This window comes from Crocodylus siamensis, chromosome 2 (assembly GCF_052110815.1).
Source record: "Crocodylus siamensis isolate JL-2025a chromosome 2, ASM5211081v1, whole genome shotgun sequence".
NCBI lineage: Eukaryota > Metazoa > Chordata > Crocodylia > Crocodylidae > Crocodylus > Crocodylus siamensis.
The window spans coordinates 13,976,412-13,999,176 of record NC_143396.1 but is presented as its reverse complement, the minus strand read 5'-3'; the positions used below and the strand labels follow the sequence as shown (position 1 = coordinate 13,999,176).

The 22,765-nt window shown below is 44.9% G+C and overlaps 1 protein-coding gene across 2 annotated transcripts in view; it reads left to right on the top strand.

Annotated features, from left to right (window-relative positions):
* The window catches only part of ATOH8 (atonal bHLH transcription factor 8), a 32,180-nt gene extending 24,335 nt beyond the window's left edge, over window positions 1–7,845 (top strand). For both annotated transcript variants that reach the window (XR_016440659.1, XM_090035353.1), the window contains exon 3: window positions 5,593–7,845. Coding sequence is in view for 1 of the 2 variants with exons in the window: in XM_090035353.1 (XP_089891479.1) it covers window positions 5,593–5,598 (6 nt within the window). In the remaining variant the exon portion in view is untranslated. The remainder of the gene's footprint in view (window positions 1–5,592) is intronic.
* Window positions 7,846–22,765: the final 14,920 nt, after the last annotated feature.

Genomic DNA, 22,765 nt, shown 5'->3' with positions numbered 1-22,765 from the left:
GCCACCTGTAATCTTGCTACCTGTACAGTAATGGATTGGAGTATACCGGCAGCCCACGCAAGTTCACAAGTCTCTCAATTCTCCCCGCGCTGAGGTTCCTCAGTGCTGTGGTTTCCCTCTCCCTCGCTTCCATTTCTGCACAAGTATTAGTCCCGCTGGGTTGCAAGAGCATACCCCTTCTGCTCCATTTGAGACGTGGCTACAGACGATCTTGAGCAGCAGGTCCTAACTGGAGTCTTTCACTGCGTAGGATGTGGGAAGCCCACCCACATTCCCTGAGCATCAAAGATCGCAGTCCCTTGGATTCACCCCATAGAGGTCAGACAAAAGCAAGTTTGATGGATCTGTGTAGCACTACCCAAGAAGTCCATCCCACTCTGTTTCAGAGACCAGGGAGAAGCTGCATGTGCCGCTGGAGTTGTGGCTTCCAGAGTCAAGTGTGGAAGATGCAACCCCTCGTTTATGTAGAAACAAAAAGGACTGTCCAACAGAGATCAGATACCTACAATTGAAGGAAAAGTGAATATAGAGAAGGTATCAGAAACTAAAGAACACCAAATAATACAGGAATCATGACACCCGGAGACGCTTCCTTTGAATCTCCAAGGTCATGAGGCCAGTTCTCAAGGTCAAGAATCAGTGGAGTTCAGATTATTTTTTAGACTAATTAAACCAGCCAATATAAAGTAAATTAGGCTTCAGAGTTTCTGCCTATAGTGAGAAGAGAGGGGAGAGGGGAAAGAGAAATGATGTGTTCCTTATCTCTCTTTGACTAATACAAGCGAGTGACTACACTGAAATCATAAGAAGGGTTTTCTTCCTTTTGTATTCCCTTCCCCTTGTATGTACAGCATTTTTCTGCCCTGAGCTCGTTCCTGTGCATTCATCTGCACATAAACTAAGGCTGGTCTTCCCTATCTCTCAGCATATATTTTGTTGCAGAGAACTGCAGTGAAATCTTTTTCCCCCCCAAAACACGTTGCATATCTCCTAGCTGTGCACTACGGAGCAATATTACTGTGAATAAATGGACAGTGGTCAAAATGCATGAAAGTGGCCCATGTTGAGATGCATTTGTGTATTTTTATGTATTGTTTGTGTACTACGTGGTCAGCAATCCAGAGCCCACTAAAGTCACTGAGAGTCCTTCCACTGACTTCAGGCGATGTTGGATTAGATTCAGAAGGCTGGAAAACCAATTAGCAACCAGAAGTTGTCTGAATTTAAGGGAGTGCAGTTGTGCCATATCTACTCCCCCAACCTTTTTATTTTCTTCAAAGATGCTTGATAGGTCATTAATTTCTGTAGTGAAATATGTCCAATTTATCAAGACACTGTTACAAGCTAAGACATGGGATTCAGAGTATATTCACTTTTCTACTATCCTTAAATATTACTAAGGCAGTTCCTTTTGTCAGGATTTTCCCCCCTCAGCCCTCTTTGTGTTTTTATTTCGCATGGGACAAATTAATCCTGACAGGTGAATTTAAAGGAATGTTTATTATTTAGCTGTGTAAAGCACCAATTTATTTTACACACAGGAAAAGGGAAAGCCTTCTTCCTGATGAATAAGTTAGCAATATAAGATTGTCTGTCTGTGCATCTCCAAAAGCTAAAATATGAAAAAAGCCGAGGTCAGGATTTTCAGACTTTGGCACCTAAAGGCGTGTACAGGAGTTGGTTTTTTTTCTGCCATTTAAAGTACTTTATTGCTGTGACCTAAGAGAAGTGTCTAGCTTAACAGCACTTTAAGAAGTGGATACAGCGCTTTAAATTAACGCTTGTTAAGTGAGGTATTAAATTTGAAGCGCTGTACTTTCCAGCACTTTAAATAACTTCTGTACATTGATTAAATTTCTGACCAGTGGAAAAGCTGCAGGAGGCTGTGGACCGCCCCCTGCCAACTAGCCTGGAAAGTGCAGGGCAGATCAGACCCCCCCCCCCCAACACTGCACTTCTGTCATGTTTAAGAGCACTGTAACTTTATAGTGCTATAAAAAGTGCTCTAAATTACAGCACTGTAAAACATTCATGGAGCACTTCTGTATACACCCCAGAATAGGGTGCTTTTCATCCACATTTTGTTCATCAAAAGAATGTTAGGGTGCCATATCCCAACCAGCACAGGGGTCCTCTTTCTTGATTTACACAATCAAATGCTAGATTTGAACACTCAGCACATAGTTAATAAATAAATACATAATTTTTTTTAAAAATCCCCTCACCCTTCTTCTGCTCATCGAGAAGCAAAAAATAAGTGACACCAAAAACATTCATTTGGAGCTATTGATGTCACCACTCCCTCTGTTTAAAGGCAGTGTTTTGACTGTGTCATTTCTCCTGTCTCTGTGTTTCCATTGCTTCAAAGAACTTTAGGGAGGCGTCTGCTGTTTTCAGCATAGAAGAGAAACAAATGCACACTGTGAAGAATTGAATTACATTTATCTGATGGATTTGTTAAACATTTTGAATCGAGATTCCACCAGCCCAAACCCCAGCCAGGCTGAACCAAGACTGCATTGTACTTAGCTTATAGTGGGCCATAGCAGAACTACAGACCCAAATTCATCCAAATGCTGGAATATGCAAAATCCAGATACGAGCTCCCAGCTTTGCCATTGCAGCCCATCTGGATTTTCACAGATACAATCGTATCGATCGTGCATTAATGAAAGCTCCGGGCCCTGATTCTGCAACGGCCTTGGTACGGTCTTATCACTGGGATGCACTAGCATTTTCTATGGTATTCTTAGCTGGTCTTTGGGTTTTCCTGGAGAAACCTTATACAGGGCAAGGCTGCAGTGCACATTGTATGCCTATATACACTGTGGAGGGGGGAAGCTTAAAGGGGCCTTCACAGTAGGCCGTTACAAAGACTCCACGAGGATAATATCAAAGAAAACATTGATACTGTTGTCTCTGTTATAGCTTCCAATCCTGACAAACTAGAGAAGCTTAAAAAAAAAAAAAAACCCACCAAAAAACCTGAATCAGTATCAGAACAAAACGTATCTCTCAGGAGATATTTAGAGATTTTAATCTTTCCAGATTACCAAAAGAATTCTTCTTAACGGCAACATGATTACAGTGTCCAAGCGCCATCGCAAAACACTTGGAAGAATGCAGGGCCCATATCTAGGCAAGAGAGAGCACAAAGGCTGAAAGCTGAAGCCAGGCATATTCAAGTTAGAAAAAAAGATACGCGCAGATTTAGTAGCGAGAATGACTGGCTGTTGGAATAAAGAGAGCAAGGGAAAAGGTGTAGTCCTCTCTCTATTGGTGTCTTCACACCAAGACTGGATGCCCCTCAAGAAAGCGTGCTTTAGCCCAACACAAGTCATTAGCTTCAGCACAGGGGTGGCTGTGCCCACTTACCCTGACTGATGGCTGGGGCGAGCAAATGACTGCTATTTTCCTTTGATCATAGCACAGTCTGACACTTCCCGTAGCAGAGATGTCACACCTCCCATTCTCTCCCCTCATCCATCAGCGCCACCTTGTTTCAGGCAGATAGTGCGGCCCTACTTAATTCTCTTTTTCGGGAGAAATGCATTCAAGCAAGTCAAGCCCCTGATTCACTTAAGCATTTAAAGATTCACATTAGGCACTTTTCTGTATCTTTAGGCCTGAACATATTTATAAGTTGAGCCACTGGACATCAGCCCCTAATTCCCCTTGATTGTTAATGCATTAGGCTCAAAGTTAGACACCAAACTCCCACCGATTTCAGCAGGAGGATAGGCACTTACATACATTTGTGGATCTGCCCCTAAGTCTCTAAGGAGTCTAAGTGATTTAGGCACATTGACAAATTTGAACTTCAGCCCCTTACAAAATTAGTCTCTAAGGATTCTAATAAGGTCTCAAAATATTAAATATTGTTTGGGATTTCTTAGGGAGCATGCTCCTACTCAGCATGGAAGGGGTGCTGGGAAAGGTTTCTCTCTGTTTTAAGACGCCCATCTGAGCTCTGTTTATTACGATACAGTAATGAAATCTTTTGGCGACATTCCCCAGTCAAGCGTGAATTCCCCAACAAGGCCTGCTGCTCAAATGGTTAAATGATTTACACCCAGATAAGTGGGAGGGGGATGGTCCCATTCTGAAGGCCAAGCAGCCTGACAGCCGGAAAGGAGAATGTAATAACTCGCATCACTATCGCTCAGTCCAGGTTGTCCCATTCGATTTCCTTTCCATTCGTAAATCTGAGATCAGCTTCTGAAACTCAAGATAGGTTCCCAAGAGGTCTTTGAAAATTCGCAAGGCCTTTCAAGTGGAAGCTTGGTCTTTACTAGCATTTCTAGCTTTTAGTCTTCTCTTGCTCCATTCCCTCCCTAAAAATACACACATTCTTTAGCATCTCTGTCCCACTCCATCCATCAGCTCTATGCTATGCATGTCCATTACTGTTGTATTCACAGTTTCTCGCTGGGCAAATAAGATCTTTTTGCTGGGACAAGTTTCCTTTGTAGGACTCACTAAAACATGGTCAAGGAGGCTCTATAAGTTGTGCCTGCAAAAGTGGGGGGGGGTGGGTAGCAAGACAATTTACAGAAGTCCAATTTTACCATGGGGCTCTGGCATTTGCTGCTGTCTGTGTACAGAAAGGGGAAAAAAAAAAAAAGAGAGAATTTGAAGGAAAATGTGATCGATCACACACAAACACACATCATCTTCTCTCTTCTCCCAAAAAATTTTCCATTGTGTGTGCATGTGGGGAAGGGGGAAGGGAGAGAGAGGAGGGAGAAGAGGCTGAGGGAGGTGTTAACAAAGAAACAGGAATTAAAAGGAGAAGGGCAATAAATTAGTTTGGGATAAAAAGAAAAAAAGAGAGAGATATTTCCACTTCCAACAGTTTTCAGGGGTTGTTTTTCTCTCTTCTCCTCCCCCACCCCCACTTGTACCACTAAAAGAGGGGAAAAGGAGAAAGAACAAAATATAAAGAACAAAAATGCAAAAGCCATTTTGTTTTATGATGTTTACTGGAAAAAAATACAATACTTGTAGGGGGGATAACTTTCTCCCTCCCTCCTGGGAGAAGTGGGGGGGGGGGAAGAAAACAATGAGTTTTTCCATCAGAAAAACATCTAAAAAGAAAACTCTTCCAGCTGTGTGCACCAGGGCATGCAAGACAAGGTTCTGCCACCTTTATTCTTGCTGAGTAGCTCCATACCCTGGGAAGGGCCCCATTGGGTCACACCATGAAATCCTGGCTCACAAGGAAGCCTTGAAATCGGTGAGAGCCTGCCAGGGTGAGCTAAGCATTCCCAGGCTGGGCCATATATATTTCCACGAGATACTAGGTAAAACACTAGTATGAACGACTAGTGGCAAATGAACCTGGCCTTTAAATACTCCATGCCTCCCTCCTTTCAGGGGGCAGTTTCCTCTTGATCCTGGTGAGCAAGCCTACTTTTTACTTGCTCAGAGCTACTTAGACCCAGTACTGCACCACTGGAGTAAAAGGGAGTCACAGCCTACAGCAAGTACAGCACGTGGCTCTGAAAGAACACGCACCTGTTATTACTGAAGCAGTCAATCCCCTAGTCTCCAAAAAGTTCACTAACCTGACCGTGTATCATTTCTTTCCAGGAATAAAAACTGGGACAGGAGAATTCAGAAGAACGTCCAGCCGTCGTTCCATCTATTTTGGGCAATGGTTGCATAACCCACATGAAGACTGCAAGCAGCTTTTTTGCAGAGACCCCTTTCAGGACAACAGTTGGCTAAGGGACAGTCTCAAATCTCTGGGGGGAAAAAAAAGATGGGATTGTTTGTTTCGTTTTAAGCCAGCCAGCCACCTTTTAGTATGTGCAATTTATTTAGCACTTTTCCCTTTGCTTAACAGGGAAATGATACCTTCTCAGCTCACGTTGTACAGTGGTTTTGTTGTTGTTGCTGTTGTGCCAAAGATTTGATGGAGCTTCTACACCGCGTCTTCATTTTGCCTTAACGTTAAATCTTCGAGCCAAAGACAAGTCAGAAGTTGTGTTCAGATAATGTTGAGCGGGCCATTTCTTAGTGACAAATCACACTTTCCAAATCCTTCTGTAAGTCTCCTCCTATTTCTCCTGTCCATAGTTATCTGCATGAAGCACTGGAACCAAATGCTCACAGTGGGGAAAGAGCCAGGACACACCAATACTTGCTCCAGAAATCGATTTGTTTTCTTTTTGTCTTTTCTTTGAGCAGTTCCATCGTTCTGTTTCTTTGGCAATTACCCTATTTTCTTTCCTGCTGTGAAACACATCCACAGGGTAGAAATACTGACAAAGTGAGACCTGAAACATGATATGTGCTTTTTAAAAATATATATATTATATATATATATAAAAGTAAATAAAAATAAGTGCCATGTAAAGCAATAAAAAGAGAAATCAAAAGAAAGTTCAGATACGCAGAAGGGAATGCAGCCAAAGCTATTCAGAGGTTGTTTCAGTTCTGTGAAGTGATTCTGGAGGGGGGGAGGGAGGGGGAATCAAAGTGGTTAAAAACCCATGTAATGCAAAGGCATTTGAATCCTATATTGTACCTTTCACTTCAAATTGAAGTAAAAAAAAAAATTGAGAAACATTTGCTTGGAGTATGCAGACTTTGTAGGTAATATGGGATGTATGCTAGCAATGGAACAGAACTCCATATCATATAGTGAAAGAATATGGGTGCTTGAAGAAGGGCAGATTCAATGTTTTGCTTCCACTCCAGGGTAAACGTTATGTATGGCGGGACCAAATTCAAGTCTTAGTTATACCAGCATAAAGCGGGCTATTTGCTGTCCAATTTACTCCAATATAGACGATTCTTAATCTGGTCCTGTATTTGTATGAAGCCAGATTGTTGCGTGTTACGGGGAGAGACCAGGGTCTCCTATTATAAGCATGTCATTCTTCACAGTCCAAATTCAGCCAGGTAAAGGGATTCCACGGTTGCACTTCCCAATGCAGATCTGGGACGTGAAGGGCTGGTTTGATTGCCTGATGTCCTCCCTGACAAGCGCTTGAACACCCAGGACTGTGCTGGGCTCGGGGCAGAAGGCTCATTCACCCTGCATATGGCAGAACGCCCAGGTGAAATGCCCAAAGCACACTTAGATTCACACCTGTGAATGGGAGATGACATCTCCCACCATCCACAGGGCACATTGGCATCCTGGCATGTGAGTGCTGCTACTGTCAGTAGAGCAACCATAAAAAAAACCTTCAGTGAATCACGGTCAAGAACAAAGGGCTACGGCCCCTTTAGCGAGACACTGCCGAGAGGTAGCGGAAAATGGGCAGAGAAGTACGAGCTGATGGGTTTGGCATGGCTGAGAGTTAATAGAACAGGGAAGGAGGAAATGAAGGCAAGATGGATAGAGCATCTTCGAGCGAGCTGCATCCCTGGGAGGATGTGGGACTTAGCAGTTTTGCTCAGGACTCCACAAATTTACATCCCTGAATTAAAAGCAAGCAGAACTCAGAACTGGAACAGCTTGTGGGAAATACGTAGTACATGGGTTGCGGTGAGAGAAATGCACTGAACATCACCAGTTCCCTCTCTGGTCTGGAGCAGAGCTGAGTGAAACAATTCAGAGGGAAGACTTCAGTTGAGAAATTCATCTGCCCTGTTTGTTTATAAATAGTCTCAGTCTTTTTTAAAGTGTATTAGTCATGAATTAATTACCGCTCAAGTACTTTCTACTCAAGTAATTTATTAATTGCCTCTCAAGTATTTTTTGTTGCAAACATGCAGTGGTTGCAGGTTGAGCTGTATTACTGTGTTCTGACGGGTTACTTCCCAAGATACTGCTTTTTTCGTCCCCACCTTTAGAGAATAAAGGTCTTAAAATCATGCCTTATTTACAAACCTAAGAATTTACCCTCTTTTGACATGCTTTACCCTTCCCGTTACACTTGCTGCTCTGCACTCAAGCGCTGGAATCGGCTTCGCAAGGGGAGCTGAACCAAAGCAGTTTCGGCTTTTTTGATTGTAGCTGTTCTCTCAGCTCTACTCTGGAGACATTTACCTATGGCTAATGCACGGCACCAATACCATTCAACACCTAAGCTAGGTCTCACCAAGTAGGGGGAGAAAAAAAAGATGCATTTTACCATGGGGTAACACATTAATTACCACTCTTTTGTCAGTGGCATAACAAAGCAGTTGGTTTTACTGAGAGGCAAAGTAGCAGAGGTCAGCAGCAGGCAGGGTGGCCGTGCTGACCTTACACCACCCCCTTCCAGTAAACACCACAAGTGCTTTGTCTCCACTTACTATTTTATAACGAGATAAGGAGCTCATGTTCTGATCTGTCTGCAAAACAAAAACAAAGATGGGGGGGCAGGGAGGAAACCTTGCATGTCAGTAGAGAAAAAGCCTTAAAGTAGATGGCCCATCAGCTGTTACAACAGGAGGGCAAGACTGCTGTCCCATCTCCAGAGTCTGTAAGCAAGGAAATTCCTCTGGCAAGGGGATCTTCCCTGCAATGGCCCAAATAGATATTTACTGAAGGTACAAGGGAGTGCAAGTAAGAGAAGCTGTCCTGTAACGTGAAAGACAGAGCCAGGCCTTTTTTGGTTCAGTTGCATCAAGATGTTAAGCACACCAGCATTTAAGGAATAAAAGCACACCATACCCCTGAGGCTGCAGTTTTATTGGTTGCCTGCTTGTGCGCCCTTTAACTGAACTGGCTCGTTGTCACTGTTGTTCTTGTGTAAACTGAATGGACAATTTGCAAAAGCTCAACAGCAGTTGACCATGACCTACCACAAGGAAGGGAGAAGACACTGAGTTCACTATGTACTGAACAGCTGATCGAGGCTAAATGCATTTCTAGTCTGAAAAGGCAGTTGTTATTGTAGCGTGCTGGGCGCGAGGACAGCTAGCTGAGGTAGGTCATGCTCAGTCAGATTCTGATTTCTTTCACATCCAAGTCAGAGGTCGAGCCTACTAACTCCATAGAAGTCAATGGAGTAATTGTAGGTGCACGCCAGCGTGCTGAACCAAGGATCCAGCTACGGCCCCCACTGAAATACAAAAAGGAAAAGGTATACTCCCATGCCCATGACAAGTATCATCTGACCTCAGAGTATCACACCTTGTTTGTGTTCATAGCATCCATTGCATGAGAATAGCCACCCCGATTAGACTCTCTCACCTTTTGCTGTATTTTTTATAACAGATACCGACAAAAACCACATGAACTGGAGCAAACAGTACAAGTGAAATGAGCAGATATCCCAGGTTGTACCTGCATAGTCAACTATTGCAACAGGAACAGCCCATTGAGACATCATCTAATTCTTTCTTGCACCAAAGTCTTGATGCTCATGGGATGCATCAAGCCAAACTGCACTCTCTAGTAGCCAACTGAGAAGAATCAGGGAAGTTGAACCAGATTTACTGTCACATCACTGAGAGCAGAATACATCCCAAGTTGTGGGCTGATTTACATCTCATGCTAACTGCGATGGGCTTGCGTGGAGCAACTTCATACACGCTGTATCCCCTGCAGAACGGAAAAGCGTATGTTCCAGAATGGGACTGAAGACAAGAGCACTCAGCATAAAACTCCTCACTCTGCACTGAGAAAACAGATGGGGTCTCAGTAGAGAGACCCCAGGCTGAAAATAGCATTTCTAGCTGTACAAGTCTTCAAATGTTTGTTGGTATTCTCCTGAAGGTAAGGGAGAACTGCTACTTTCATTTCAAAGAGTATGGTTCAAGACATAGTGGTAATAAAAAGCTGTCCAGTGTGACCCCTGTGCACCCTAATGACATACAAGCCAGAAGGCAAAGGGAATAAACCCCAACTTTTTCTTTACTTTTCTGGTTTAAGTCTGCCTCTGTTTTTAGTGCTTGGGTGGAAGTGCTGCAAACAGCAGAGAACAAATTTCAGCACATCAGGATTTTAGTTCTGAATAATGCCTTGAAGTACATTGCATTCAACTCTATCAAAATCCTAGAGTCATAGAAAATGGGGCTGGAAGGGGCCTCAGGAGGTCACGAAGTCCAACCGCCTGCTCAAAGCAGGACCAGCCCGACTAGATCATCCCAGCCAGGACTTTGTCAAGGCGGGCTTTAAAAACCTCCAAGCATGAAGCTTCTACAACCTGTCTGGGTAACCTGTTCCAGTGTTTTACTACCATCCTAGAGAGAAAGTCTTTCCTAATACCTTTAAGCCCACTGCAAAGGAGCTTCTGGTTCAAAGATCATCTTACTCTACAGCCTTATGGAAGAGCCAAAGATAATTATTTTATACATCGGAAGTCTTGAGAAGACTAGTGACGAACTAGGACCTCATTGTGCTGAGTGCTGTACCAACACAGAAGAGAGTTTCTGCCCCAAAGACCTTACAGTATTAATACAAGGCACAGTATTAAGATAAAGTGAAAGACAACAGACGAAAACACAGCAGAAGAATGAGGCGATAACAGTCAGCATGGTCAGCAGCAGTCACAGCACATAAGCAAGTTTTGTAGGCATGTCCTTTACTCAGACACATCTGGAAAGCTGGGATTTTCCACAGGTGGATTGCAATGAAAATTTCAAACCAAGACAGCTTTAAAATTCAGAAACTTTTGACATCTGAACCCAGATCCAAATTCCTATTCTTAGAATTAGGCAGCCCAAACTCAGATTCCTTAAGCTTTAAATCGTAGTTTTCACGTTTTAGGTCTTGAGTTTTGTGGCTGAGTATGACCCCAAGTTGGGGGAGCCTCTAGATCTAAATAGTAGAGTTAGGCATGTGGGTCCAAGCTTTCAAACAATATTTTGACAGTTTTTAGTTGTCTATTAAGATTTTTATGACTCTCCATAGGTACCTCTGCACCTTTGGGAACCTAGGTCTCTTATAATCCACACTACAGGACTTGATTCTTCTGTCTTGAGCACAGGTATGAGCCATGGCATGTCTCATTGCCCTGAATTTAACTGAGTCATGTTGCTGTAAAACTAGCGTAATGAGCATCATGGCCTTAGTCCTCCGTGTGGATCTTTCCCTAGTTAGATCATAAATCTGACATCACTATGCCCAAGAGAAATAAAAAAGGACAAATTCTTTGAGGTTGAAAGCCAGATGGATGGGCCTCTGAAATGACACACTGCATGCCTCTTACCAACTCCCATTCCAGAGCATATCATGCTCATTAATCAAAGATGAAACACAGTAAGGGGAGAGCATTCTTCAGGATGGAAATAAAAAGTGCCAGGGTTCAGCAATCTCTCTTTCCTAGGGGTTTCCCCACCATTTTCCATAGCATGATGCTGAGCCAATATATTCTAGTTCAAGGTAAGCTTGCTCCATTACTTTAATATCTCAGTGCCTTAAATCTCCCCCACATGAGGTAGGTAGGCATTATCTCCATATTACAGATGGGAGCAAATGCAGAGAGAGATTTCAGTCAGCCCTTTAGAACTTGTCTACACTGCTGTAGGGGTGGATCCAGAGCATCTTGCACCCACCTGAGACCAAAGAGGTTTGAAATCCCAAGTTTGCTAGCAAGTGTGCTCCAGGGTCACACCCAGGATCTGCTCTCAGGCCTGCCAGAAACCAATAACTCAAGAACGGACAGAAGAATGAGTCCACAGCAGCCCCATTGACATTTTGGCATGCTCCAACCATGTTCCCACTACCAGGCCCCACTACCATGACCATAGACCAGCCCCTAGGTGCCTGGCCCCTGGAGTAGAGTCCAGAACCCTGTGGTAAGCGTGTGGACTCCCTGTACAGCACAGTGGGGGAGGTGAAATGCCTCAGTATGGGATCCAACACTAGCCAAACCACTGACCCAGGCGCCATCAAAACTGACACACTTGTGGGATACAAGAACTAACAAAGAGGAAACACTGGGTGCGTCTACATGTGCCCCTGACTGTACAGTATCCACTGCTATTTGTGCAGTCCCAGCGGTGCAGGGGTCATTTCTCCAGTGACATAGTGGTGGCATCATGGTTAGAGCCTGCCAATGCTATGTCACTGTAGCAATGAGCTCCATCGCCATGGCTTGTCACTACAGTGACAGTGTCTCGTGCAGATGCACCCATTAAGTGCACAGACTGCCCCTTACTACAGGGTGCAGGAAAAAAAAAATCTCAGTCCGCTCAAGAGTCACAGCCCAGATTCTTCTCCTGGAAGTAAAGAACCTACAACCTTTCATTCAAGGACCAAGGAGGCAGCAGGGATTAGCACACCTCCCCCTCAATACAATAGCCTAATATTTACAGGACAACCTGGTCTCCCATTTCCTCTACAACTCGTTTTAGCTCCATCATTATTTAAGGGGATTGAAACCCACATCTCCCACCTCATTAAATCATTGAGCTGTAGGCAGTTCTTGGTGGAAGCACTGTCTACCCTTCCTGTGGGGGATGCACTACTGTGCAAACAACCCTAGACTCATGTACTAAAGAGACAGCCTGGTGGTTAGGGCAGCCATGTAGAAGGAGGCATCCTGGCCTCTGCTCCAAGGACTGTTTGACACGTCATATTCTTTATGTTATTGGAGTAAAATACAGTAGACGTCCTGGGAGAAGAGACTGAAACCCAGTGAGTTGAATCATTTGTTGCAGTGGCACAGCTTCAGTAAGAGAGACTGAAGAGCGGCATCGCCAGTCCAGAACCTCCTATTACTTGGCCAGTAGAGCACACCCCAGGGCAGTGGTGGGAGTAGTGGGTTTGAACCCACAAGGCAGAGAAAGGATACAAGTCTGCATTCAATTACCTAAACAAGCTCTAACCTCTAACCACTGGGTGAGTGTTTAAAGAGGCCAAATGCTTTCCCCTCTGGCCACAGTTTAAAAGCAAGTGGCCATTGCCATTGTAATTTGGGAGGAGCTAATCCTGTCAGCATGCTCCAAGCCAAGTGACTTGGACAGAGAAACTCCTTGTTTCCGGATTCTGAGCAGGCTTAGGTGGGAAGTAGACACTGAGCTGCTCAGCCCTGTCAAGACTAAAAGTACCCCTGACAACACCCACAAGCACTACCATAGGCATTTACAGGATGTAGAGCTCACTGGGCTCAAGAAACATCAGTATTCATGAATGAGAAGAACTAAACAGTAAGTCTTATTGTGGAGCAGTAGGCAACTTCTGTCAACCCTTAGGTAGCAGCTGTTTAGAGAGAGAGACACCAATTCAGGGACCATCTCCCAATTCCCAACTTCCTCAGTCTCCTTCCTGTTAGGGAGAATCTCTAAATTATAATTTCTATCACTACACAGGTTAGGTAGCAACTGAGCAGGGGTTACACAGGAAGCCTGTGTTGGCACAGAGAATTGAACCCAGGTCTCCAAACCATAGACCAGTACCCCAATGAATGGCTCAGTCATCCTGTTTCCGACCATTCCTCTAGTCTGGACCTAATTCTCATTTAATTCTCAGCAGTGAGAATCAAGTGAACAGAATTTCATCAGCATGACAGCAGTGCAATCAAAAGGAAATAAATAAATAAATAAATAAATCACTCACTCATCCTTCTAGTGTCTAAATCTTGAGTTTAAATCAGAGGACTGGATCCTCAGCTGGTATAAATCAGCATAGCTCCACTGCCTTCTGAGCTAATTTATGACACCTGTGGATCATGCCTGTTAAGCACAAAATTCTCTCTTACAATATACCCATCAATTGGAAAACAAGGATCTCAGACAAGACGTGTCACAAGAGAAGTTTAATAGACCAGACTGTACTGATGGAAACATGGAACAGCTCCACTGAAAGCAGGGAAGTTCATCTGGCTTGACACCAAGAACACAAGCTGGCCCCATGCATTTTGCTATTTATTGGAAGTGTAATTTAGATTTAATCCTCTAGCTGATCTACTTAAACCCAATTTTCAATATAATTTCATATTTGTAATACTGATATCAACATTAACAATTCTGATGTGCTCAGTCAAGGAGTCAATGTCTCTGTTTGCACAGGTCCAGTAATAACCCTGTTTTTATGATAGCAGACATTTCTCCATTGCATTTTCCCATCCCCATGTCTCTCACCCCATACATCTAAAGGATCACTGTTGGGTTACAGTACGTATAACCGCCCGTGACGTTCACTTGAGCACTACGCCCTTTCTGGCCATTCGGATCCAGCTGTCTATTTTTGAGTCAACAGATTGCCTTCCAGTAAGATACCTCGAAAAGTCCCCAGGGAGTCTCACCTGCCACATCTTGTTGTTACCAATTACTGCTGGGAGGATGTTCTTGAATCCTGCCTCTTCTGGTTTCTTCTTTCAGGTTTCTCAGTGACACAAGTCCAGGTGATGTGGGTCCTATCAAAGTGAATCTACTCAGTCTACAGCTGTGGGGTACAAACCCCGAGGCAGAGGGTGCTGTCAGTTTCATTGGTGCAAATGCAGATTAACCCCCCTGGAGCTCTTGAGGACCTTGATGACCTTTCACAGGTGAAGTGTAGACAGGTCAGTTTGGAGGCACCCCAAAAAGGGATCTTTGTTTGCATTAACTATACAGTAGATATTTGCAGAAACATCTGTGTAAGAATCAGGACTGGTTCAGTACCAATTCCTGGACAGACAAGAAATACTTGCAACACTGGAGGAAATACTTGCAACATGCAGAGCCAGATCCTGCATCCTGCAGCACCTGCACTGCTCCTTAGTTACTCTCAACTAGTGTCAGTCAGGCATCTTCAATGCCAAGATTGCAGGGAACCTAGAAGTGCTTTAAAGCCACCTTTGCCCCTCCATCAATTCATCTAGAATTGGCCCTATATCCTGAGCATCTTTCCTTTTTTGGCCGCCCACTGAATTAACTACCCACTATAACTCTACCAGCAACAGTTTGTAGAATATTATCATTGGTTTCTATTGCCATAGAGCCTTCCAAACCCCACTATGTTAAGAGGTTGCACAAGCAAAGCTCAAAAGACAGTCCCTGGCCCAGACTGGTAACAATTGAAGGGAAAGACTAGAGACAACACAGGTGGAAACAATAATTTGATAATGGGACACAGTGTAATAACACGTCTGTTATGCTCCGTACAATTAGGTACTTCTAACAAACTCTAAGACTATTTATTTTGTTGTGATGTGTTACTATTTATAGGTTTCCCACACAGCAAAGTGTTTCCAATTGCTACAGGCCTTGCAGTTTTTACTGAGAGTTTGCTTATTCCTACTTTTGCTCTGTTACACGTTGCAGTGCCACTAATTACACTGCTGTGGTAATAAGGGTGTAGTAATTAGTAGCAACTGTATTCACTTAATATAAAAACACCAGCACAGCTACCTGAATGAATTGTGTAATGCATGCAATTCAAATTTTGGTTTGCGGTTATTAGGTCCCAATATAGGTTATGTATATAATTGAATGGTATAACCTGTGTAATAGGCCAGAAATTGCTGTGTGGATTTGAGGTAATAATAGAAAACTGGACTACAAAAGTGTGCCCCTAGGTGTCTACACATTCATTAATTCACAATTCACTAATTTAGTACTTGATTGTACAAGTACTACATAAAAAGGTACAGTAACCGGAGTTACTGAGCAGTAGCGTCAAACACCTTTTAAAGTGACGCTATTGTGCAGTAGCCTAACAGTACTGCACAGTAGGGCTGGGCAAAATTTCAACGGGTGTTTCATTTTGAAGCTGTTTTGAGCTCAAAACAGTGAACTCGAAATGAAACAAAAGGCTTCAAAACAGCTTTGAAACGAAATGAGGGCACTCAAAATGCTTTGAAAGTTTCAAGACGTTTCAAGGTTCAAAACAGCCCTGGCCAGTGGCTCTCCACCACCAGGCTCAGCCTCATGAGGCTGCAGAGCCTCCAGCCGCTGGGCTGTGCTCCGAGCAGCTCCACCACGGCCTCTCCTGCCTTCTCCCACCGCCAGACTCAGCTCCATGGGACTGGTGGAGCTGCTCGGAGCGCAGCCCAGCGGCGGGAGGTAGGGAGAGCCAGGGCTGTGCTCCGAGCGGCTCTGCCAGCCCCACAGAGCTCAACCTGCTCTCACAGTGCTGCCAGACTCCTCCCGGGGGTGCAGGCCCCCAGATCTGCCTGTGGGATGACAGGAGGCTGCCGCCACTGCCTAGGGCCAGTGGCAGCAGCAGTAGCCTTCTGTCATCCCATGCGCAGATCTGAGGACCTGCACCCCCGGGAGGAGTCTGGCACAGCCCCACAGCCCTCCCGGGTGTACAGGCCCCCAGATCTGCATGCGGGATGACAGGAGGCTGCCACTGCTGGCAGGTGACACAAGTTTTGCTTTTAGCAGTTTGATGTGCAGTTTCCCAGAAACCCCTGCATCTATCTTCTTGAAACAAGGTAGGCTTCGTGTCCTCAGAAGTGGCCATTGTCTCTGCAATTTTCACCTGAATCATGCAAGAAGTGACAAAGCTATAGGCATTTGCATGATTCCCCACTATTGCTGTTTCGATGTTTCGCCCATAGGCTAAGCAGTTTTGACGAAATGAAACGGAACAATTCTCCAAAATGAAACGAAACGACGAAATGAAACACTGCCCATTCAGAACAGCAAAACGGAAGTCGAAATGAAACGGTGCCGTTTCGCACAGACCTACTGCGCAGTAGCGTATTAGCACTATTTGAGCGGTGACGCACTAATGCGCAGTATTATCAGGCTACTGCACTTAGCATCTCATGTAGATATGCTCCCTGTGAACCAACCCAAAAATTTACTACCAGGGAAAAGCCATTACTGTGGGAATAGACAAGTTGTTCTGTAATAAAGCCCAAACCCATCTGACAACATAACAGTAATCATGGGAAGGTGATTAGGGGGATGGGGAGGGAGAGACATATGTGCACTAGTAGCCATGGAAGAGACAGATGCAGTGATCCAGGTGGCACGAGACTTTCTGATAATGTTGCTCTCCGTGCTTTTCTCGCTGGCGGGAGTTGGGGAATTCCCAGTGTTAGCATTAAACCTCACTGCATTAGCTCTTCGTGGCACAGGCTTTGTCAGATTGGCCCACTCCAAGCAATTTAAAAGCCACATCCATTGTTAAAAATAAGAAATCATCGCTGAATCCAAATGAAAAGTCTGCCAAGGGTCGTTAAACCTTAATGTACATTCAGGCCTATCTAAATCGGTCATAAAGATTAGCATGGGCTTAAATGCTTAAACCTCTGGATCCAAAAGTTTTTCCAGACTTCATTGAGCTACGTGCTATCTGAGCACCTTCCACATAAAAATCAAGAGCAATAGCAGAGTCTCTAGAGGACTTTGTGGGGTCACAGGCACCTCTCCAGAGCAGTGAGAGAACAGAGGCAGCCATTTTTATAGCTAATAAGTGACTGCTTACTGGATTTGATTGCTTTCTCCTAGTCATAAACCTCAAAGATGGTTTCCGACACTTTAAAATTCACTGCAGCTTTCTGTCCCCTCAACTGTGCTGCCAACGGCTTTTAATGTTCCATTAAAAGCCAACACAGAGGCCCCCAACAGTATGCCTTCGTTATACATATGGAGAGTTTCTCAGTCAAAAACATCAAAAGACGCAAATTTGGGGTGACCAAAACCTTTCATTCCACTTCCTTCAGCCAGAAGAGTATGCATGTGTACATGTACACCCCCCCAAAAAAATGCATGTGCACATGTACACCCCTCCCCCAAAATAATCACCAAAAAAATCTGTGTGAAATGTTTACATTTTTCACCTGTAAAGTGTTCTCTTACTAGCTTTACCTCAATTTGATCTTTAAAAAGTTTGCTTTTTATAAATGCTTCTTTTTTAGCATTTCGTTCAACCAAGAATATAGACATATAATGTATTTTATATGGCTTTTCCTGCTCTTCCCCAGCTACTCATATTTTCCAATTCAGTGAACAAACTGAAAGCCAGTTACTTGCACAGCACTATATACAAAGCCAGTTAAAGAATGGACATCTTTGTAATTCAGTTTTCATTTCATCATCAGTAATTATTCCCATCATACCCCCGCCAGGTCAGCTGGGGATGCTGGGCAAGTCCCATCCCGCTCCTCCCTGCACTTGCTCCCTGCCCAGTTCCACACCGTCCTCCGCCAACCAGCTCAGGTGCTCCAGCCCTGTCTCACCCCCATGGTTTGAATGGGCAGCGTCACACCCACCGTTAGCAAGTCTTAGATCCGCCTACGACTAGGCAAGAGGGCAGCCTCTGTGAATCAGTTCAAGGTATGTCAAATATTAAGCCTTTGGATGGGTGGGGGAGAATCTGTGTCACATTTTTGCGTGAGACATCTCCCCCTTTAGCAGCACAATCCCCCAAGATACCATCCACACTGAGTCTGGGCTCAGCCTAGGACAGGGCATACTTTCCCTCCCCTAGCAGCTGCGGGCTGTGCTGGCTTTGAACCAAGAGCAGGAAGCCTGCCTTTCCCAGCCTCTCAGCGCTCCCTGTGCTAGGCCCAGGCAGCATGGAAACCGTCAGAGTCAAAGGAAGAGGGACGAGATCTTTATGTAGGGCACAGCTGGGGAGGGACAGAGAGATAGATTAGATCTAGCAGCAGAAGTAAATAGACCCTGAAACTGGAAGAAAGGGGAGATTAATTGCGACAGTGACTGGAATGCAGAAGGGACAAGGACTGGACTCTTGGGAAGGAACAGGACAGCAGAAATAGGCACAACAGCCCGTTACTTTTATCATTTACCCCATTAGCTCAAGGAGCTGTCAGAGATCTAGAGCACCGGTTCCCAACCCTGGGTCGCAGCCCAGATGAGGGTCATGGGAGCAATGCCGGTGCCGCCGCACAGAAAAGACGAGCTGCACCGCATGCCAGGAGCTCTGCCACCCCCGGGCCACCACCATTACTGCACTCTGCTCCCAGCGGCGGGACGTGGGAAAAGAAGTTTGGGAGCCACCGGTCTAGAGTTTCCAACTCTGCTAAGAAACCCTTATGGGTGTCACTCGCTGCTCCTAAGCCTATTAAATTATACACAAAACTCTATTAAAAGGATTCAGTTTGCAAAGTCAAGCACTCAGATGGTAGGAAATGCCAGAAAAAAGTTGGGTGGCTTGGGCAACCTTAATTTATAAACAAATGAGAGTAAATCATGATAGCATTTAATTGGTTGGTCCCTCCCACCACATTCAGTGCACAGGATGGGTCTGGTCTGGGGAGGGTGATGTGGAGAGGAAGGCTGTTTGTGCAATCCCTGCCTCATTTGCTGAGGAATTGGAAAGCACGTAAATGCACCTCTACATGAGCAGTGAGGCTGCTCTGATGCACCGTACTTGCTCTTAAATCGCATCTGCTGGAGCATGGCGATTACCGTGCTCCAGCAGCCTCCAGTGTCTTATGCATCGGTGTCCTGGCACTTAAAAGTGGTGGCAGAGCTGCTTTAACTAAAGCTCATTCAAGAGACAAAATCTTAAAAATCAAGACATTTGGTACAGAAACCATGAGATGCTCTATTGTAATCCCCCACTTCCCCCGGCTCCTTGCGTATGTGCCCCAAGCAGCCCCTTTCCCTCCCCCTCTCCCCTACCTATTGTGGCCCCAGGCTTGGGGCTGACCTGGTGGGACTCCCTGCACCCACCCCCAGCTGGGCTCTGCCCAGGCTTCTCTCCCACCCAGGCTCCTGGGGACTTTGTGACTGGCTTTTTGGGGCCAGAAGAAAAAAATCCCAAGATTGGAAAATTCTATCACGAAACCATGAGTCAGACTTAATTTTACTTAGAAATAATGACTCTTGTGATAATTTTGTGAGAGTTGGCATTACTGAGGGTGGGAGGGAGGGAAGACTTAAAGGAGGCCCCAGGTGCTGCTCCTGCTACGCGATTGGAAAGGGAGATATAGCCATGCTGCAGCACCTCCACGACAGGGCCTGCTACGATTGCTGTGCTTGGGGCACCTCAGTTCTGGCACTCCCTGACTTGAGTACTCAACTTTGCAACCTTAATACCATTCACTTACAGATATTTATTACAAGAAGAAACTTGAACATTACAATCTGCACATCCGACCTGAATTCAACATGCAATGACATTCTCATAAGCGAGGTAAGGAAACGTTGTCTAAACTAAGCTGCATAACTGAATGGATCATTGTGCTCAAAGAGCAGGTAATAGCTCAATGCTTAAAGGGGAAGGATGCATCAAGTAGGGCTCCCCAGGGGTCTGGTACTGCTCAGCACCTTGATTAACAACTTGGAGGAAGGATGGAAGTGAGGGCTAACTCAGCAAATCTATAAATCAGGGGTGGACAATTATTTTGGGTGGAGGGCCGCTTACTGAGTTTTGGCAAGCCATCAAGGACTGCATGACAGGCAGCCAGGGGCAGATAAATATACATTTTCTAAATTTTTAGGGGGCCCTGCAGGCCGGATAGAATGGCCTAGTGGGCTACATCCGCATTTTGCCCACCCCTGCTATAGATGGTACCAAGCTGGTAGCAGACACCTTGCAGGACAGAACTGGGATTCAAAGTGACCTTGAAAAATTGGAGAAATTGTTTGAAACAAAATCAGATGGAATTCAATAAACACAAGTGCAAAGAATTTATCTTAGGATGGAGAAATCAGATCACATTGGGAAACAACTGGCTAGGCTACCATACTACCGTATTACCTCAGAAATCCGGCCTGCTCGGCACCCAGCAGCCGCCGGAAATCTGAAAATCCCAGATTTTTGAAACCGAAGCAGTGGCTGGTCATGGAGCAGTGACGCAGGGTGGTGGACGGCAGTGGAAGCCACCGTGTGCAAGCGTCCCCTTCCACTGCTCCGGGACTGGCCACCGCTACCCCCGATGTGCCGGATTTTTGAGAATTCCTGATTTATGAGATTACACCGTATAGAAAAGGCCCTGGGGGTTACAGTGAACCGTAGGCTGAATCGGAGTCCATGGTGTGCCTGTCCACAAGGCACAAGCCAAGTGGAAACAGTCTTCAGTTGCAACGGGGGAGAATTTGGTCAGATAAGTAGCCAGAGCCTTTTAAGATGCTTAAGAACTAAAACAGATGCACAATGAGGTTGTACAAGCTCCATCACCCGAAGCTTAAGTACAGATGACATGAGCATTTATCTAGAATGGTTTAGGCAGGACTATCCCTGCCTTGGAGGTTGGTCTAGATGACCTCCTGAGGTGCCTTCCAGCTCTGATGCTATCACCTGCTTGTAATTACTTCAAATCTATTAATAAATCATCAGCCACCCATAGTGATTACCACAGAACCTGGGTTTTTCTTTTAAAGAAGTACTGAGGCTGTCTGTCAGGAAATTGAACCTCTTGCTGCTAACGTTAGATCTACATGCCAAAGGATTTCACATCCCTGCGGTTGAATATTTCTGGAGAGCACGTGCTTTACACACTGGAAAGGTATTCTTCTACTTGGAGCTTTTAAAGCAGTACAAATAGAAGAAATAAGCCCTTAGATCTTTAGAGGTAAAAATCATAAGGATTTCCTTCAACTCTGGCAACTAATCAGTCCGGGATGTGTTTGCACGAGGGGACAGATCTCTCTTGCAGCCCCCAACAGTAGTTTCCCTATCGGACAAAACAACATGCACAAAATAAATAGAAGTGACACAAGGCCAAGATATTCAAAAACTCTCTCTATAGCCACAGCTGCTGTTTGGAGTGATGAGGTTTCTGGGCATGGAGGCTTTCACGTCCAAATGCAAGTCCTCAAGTTTGTTTCTACAAGCTACCTTTGCATCCTCGCGCTGGGGGAATGCGTGAACACCAAGTCAGATTTTGCACACACAGGCTAGGTGTGCAACCCTGGACTTGCAGGTGAATAGCATGTGTTTATAGCCTCCCTCCCTAGTGTAGGTCTACCCTGCCACCCACACCTAGTAGGTGCAACAAACACCAGCAGCCAAACCACAGACAGCTCAAAGCAGCTCTACGTGCACACCCCAGGGCTGTGCTCAATCTCGGTCTCAGGAGAGTGAAACAACATCGCTGTGATGTGAGGAATGAATGCTCATGTCTCCTCATAGTCACTCCAGAACTACAGATCTACTTGGCCTAATTGTGGTATGTCCACTGGGATGCCGTGGGGCAGGCTTTGTACACCGTCAGCTTGGAGCCAGGAAGGAAGCCCTGCAGATAAGCCCTCAGAGACCAGGTAAAGGTCACGTTGAAAACATAGGATGAAGTGCAGCACCATGGAACAAGGACTGTTTGAGTGAGGAAGAACGGTTTGGACTTGGACAGATCTGATATTAATTTTGCTAACTTTGTCAAGGCATTTTTTCCTGTACCAGTCAAACAGTGGCAACAATCGTAACCCCTCTTCTGATGGGTATTAACAAGTCCTGCAAACTTTCTGCTAGATCTTTGTGTCCCTAATTTTCTACATTCTCTAAGGAGAAGGTCACAGGATCAAATCATGCACAAAACTTCAAAATCTGTCTTATTTTAATTACTGAACACCACCACCTGCTTTTTGTGTGCATCACGGCAGAACCTTGGAGCTTTAGCTATGGACCATGACCTCATTGTGCTTGGACCCGTACAGCACAGGAGAAGAAATTGTTCTCTATTCCTCACACATCTACGGCATCACTGACAAAATGCAGCTGTTAATCCGATGCACATACCAGCTCATTTCCTCTCCTTCTTTTCTTTAAGAAGGGAGTTTAAAATCAAAGGCAAAAAATGCAGGTTTTACAGATAATGCTGCACGTGCCTGAGAACTGCAGAATTCAAAGTTCTCAGACATCTCCATAACGCGTACACAAGACACTTTCACAAGGGGCTGCAAGACCCATTGCAAATGGCCAAGAAGTTCATAATTCCTTCCGTGTCCTGATTATTAATCTCTTATTCACATAGTCTTGCTAAAAATCAGCAGACATGCATTCTGCCCTCCCTGTGTTATCTGAGTGCAA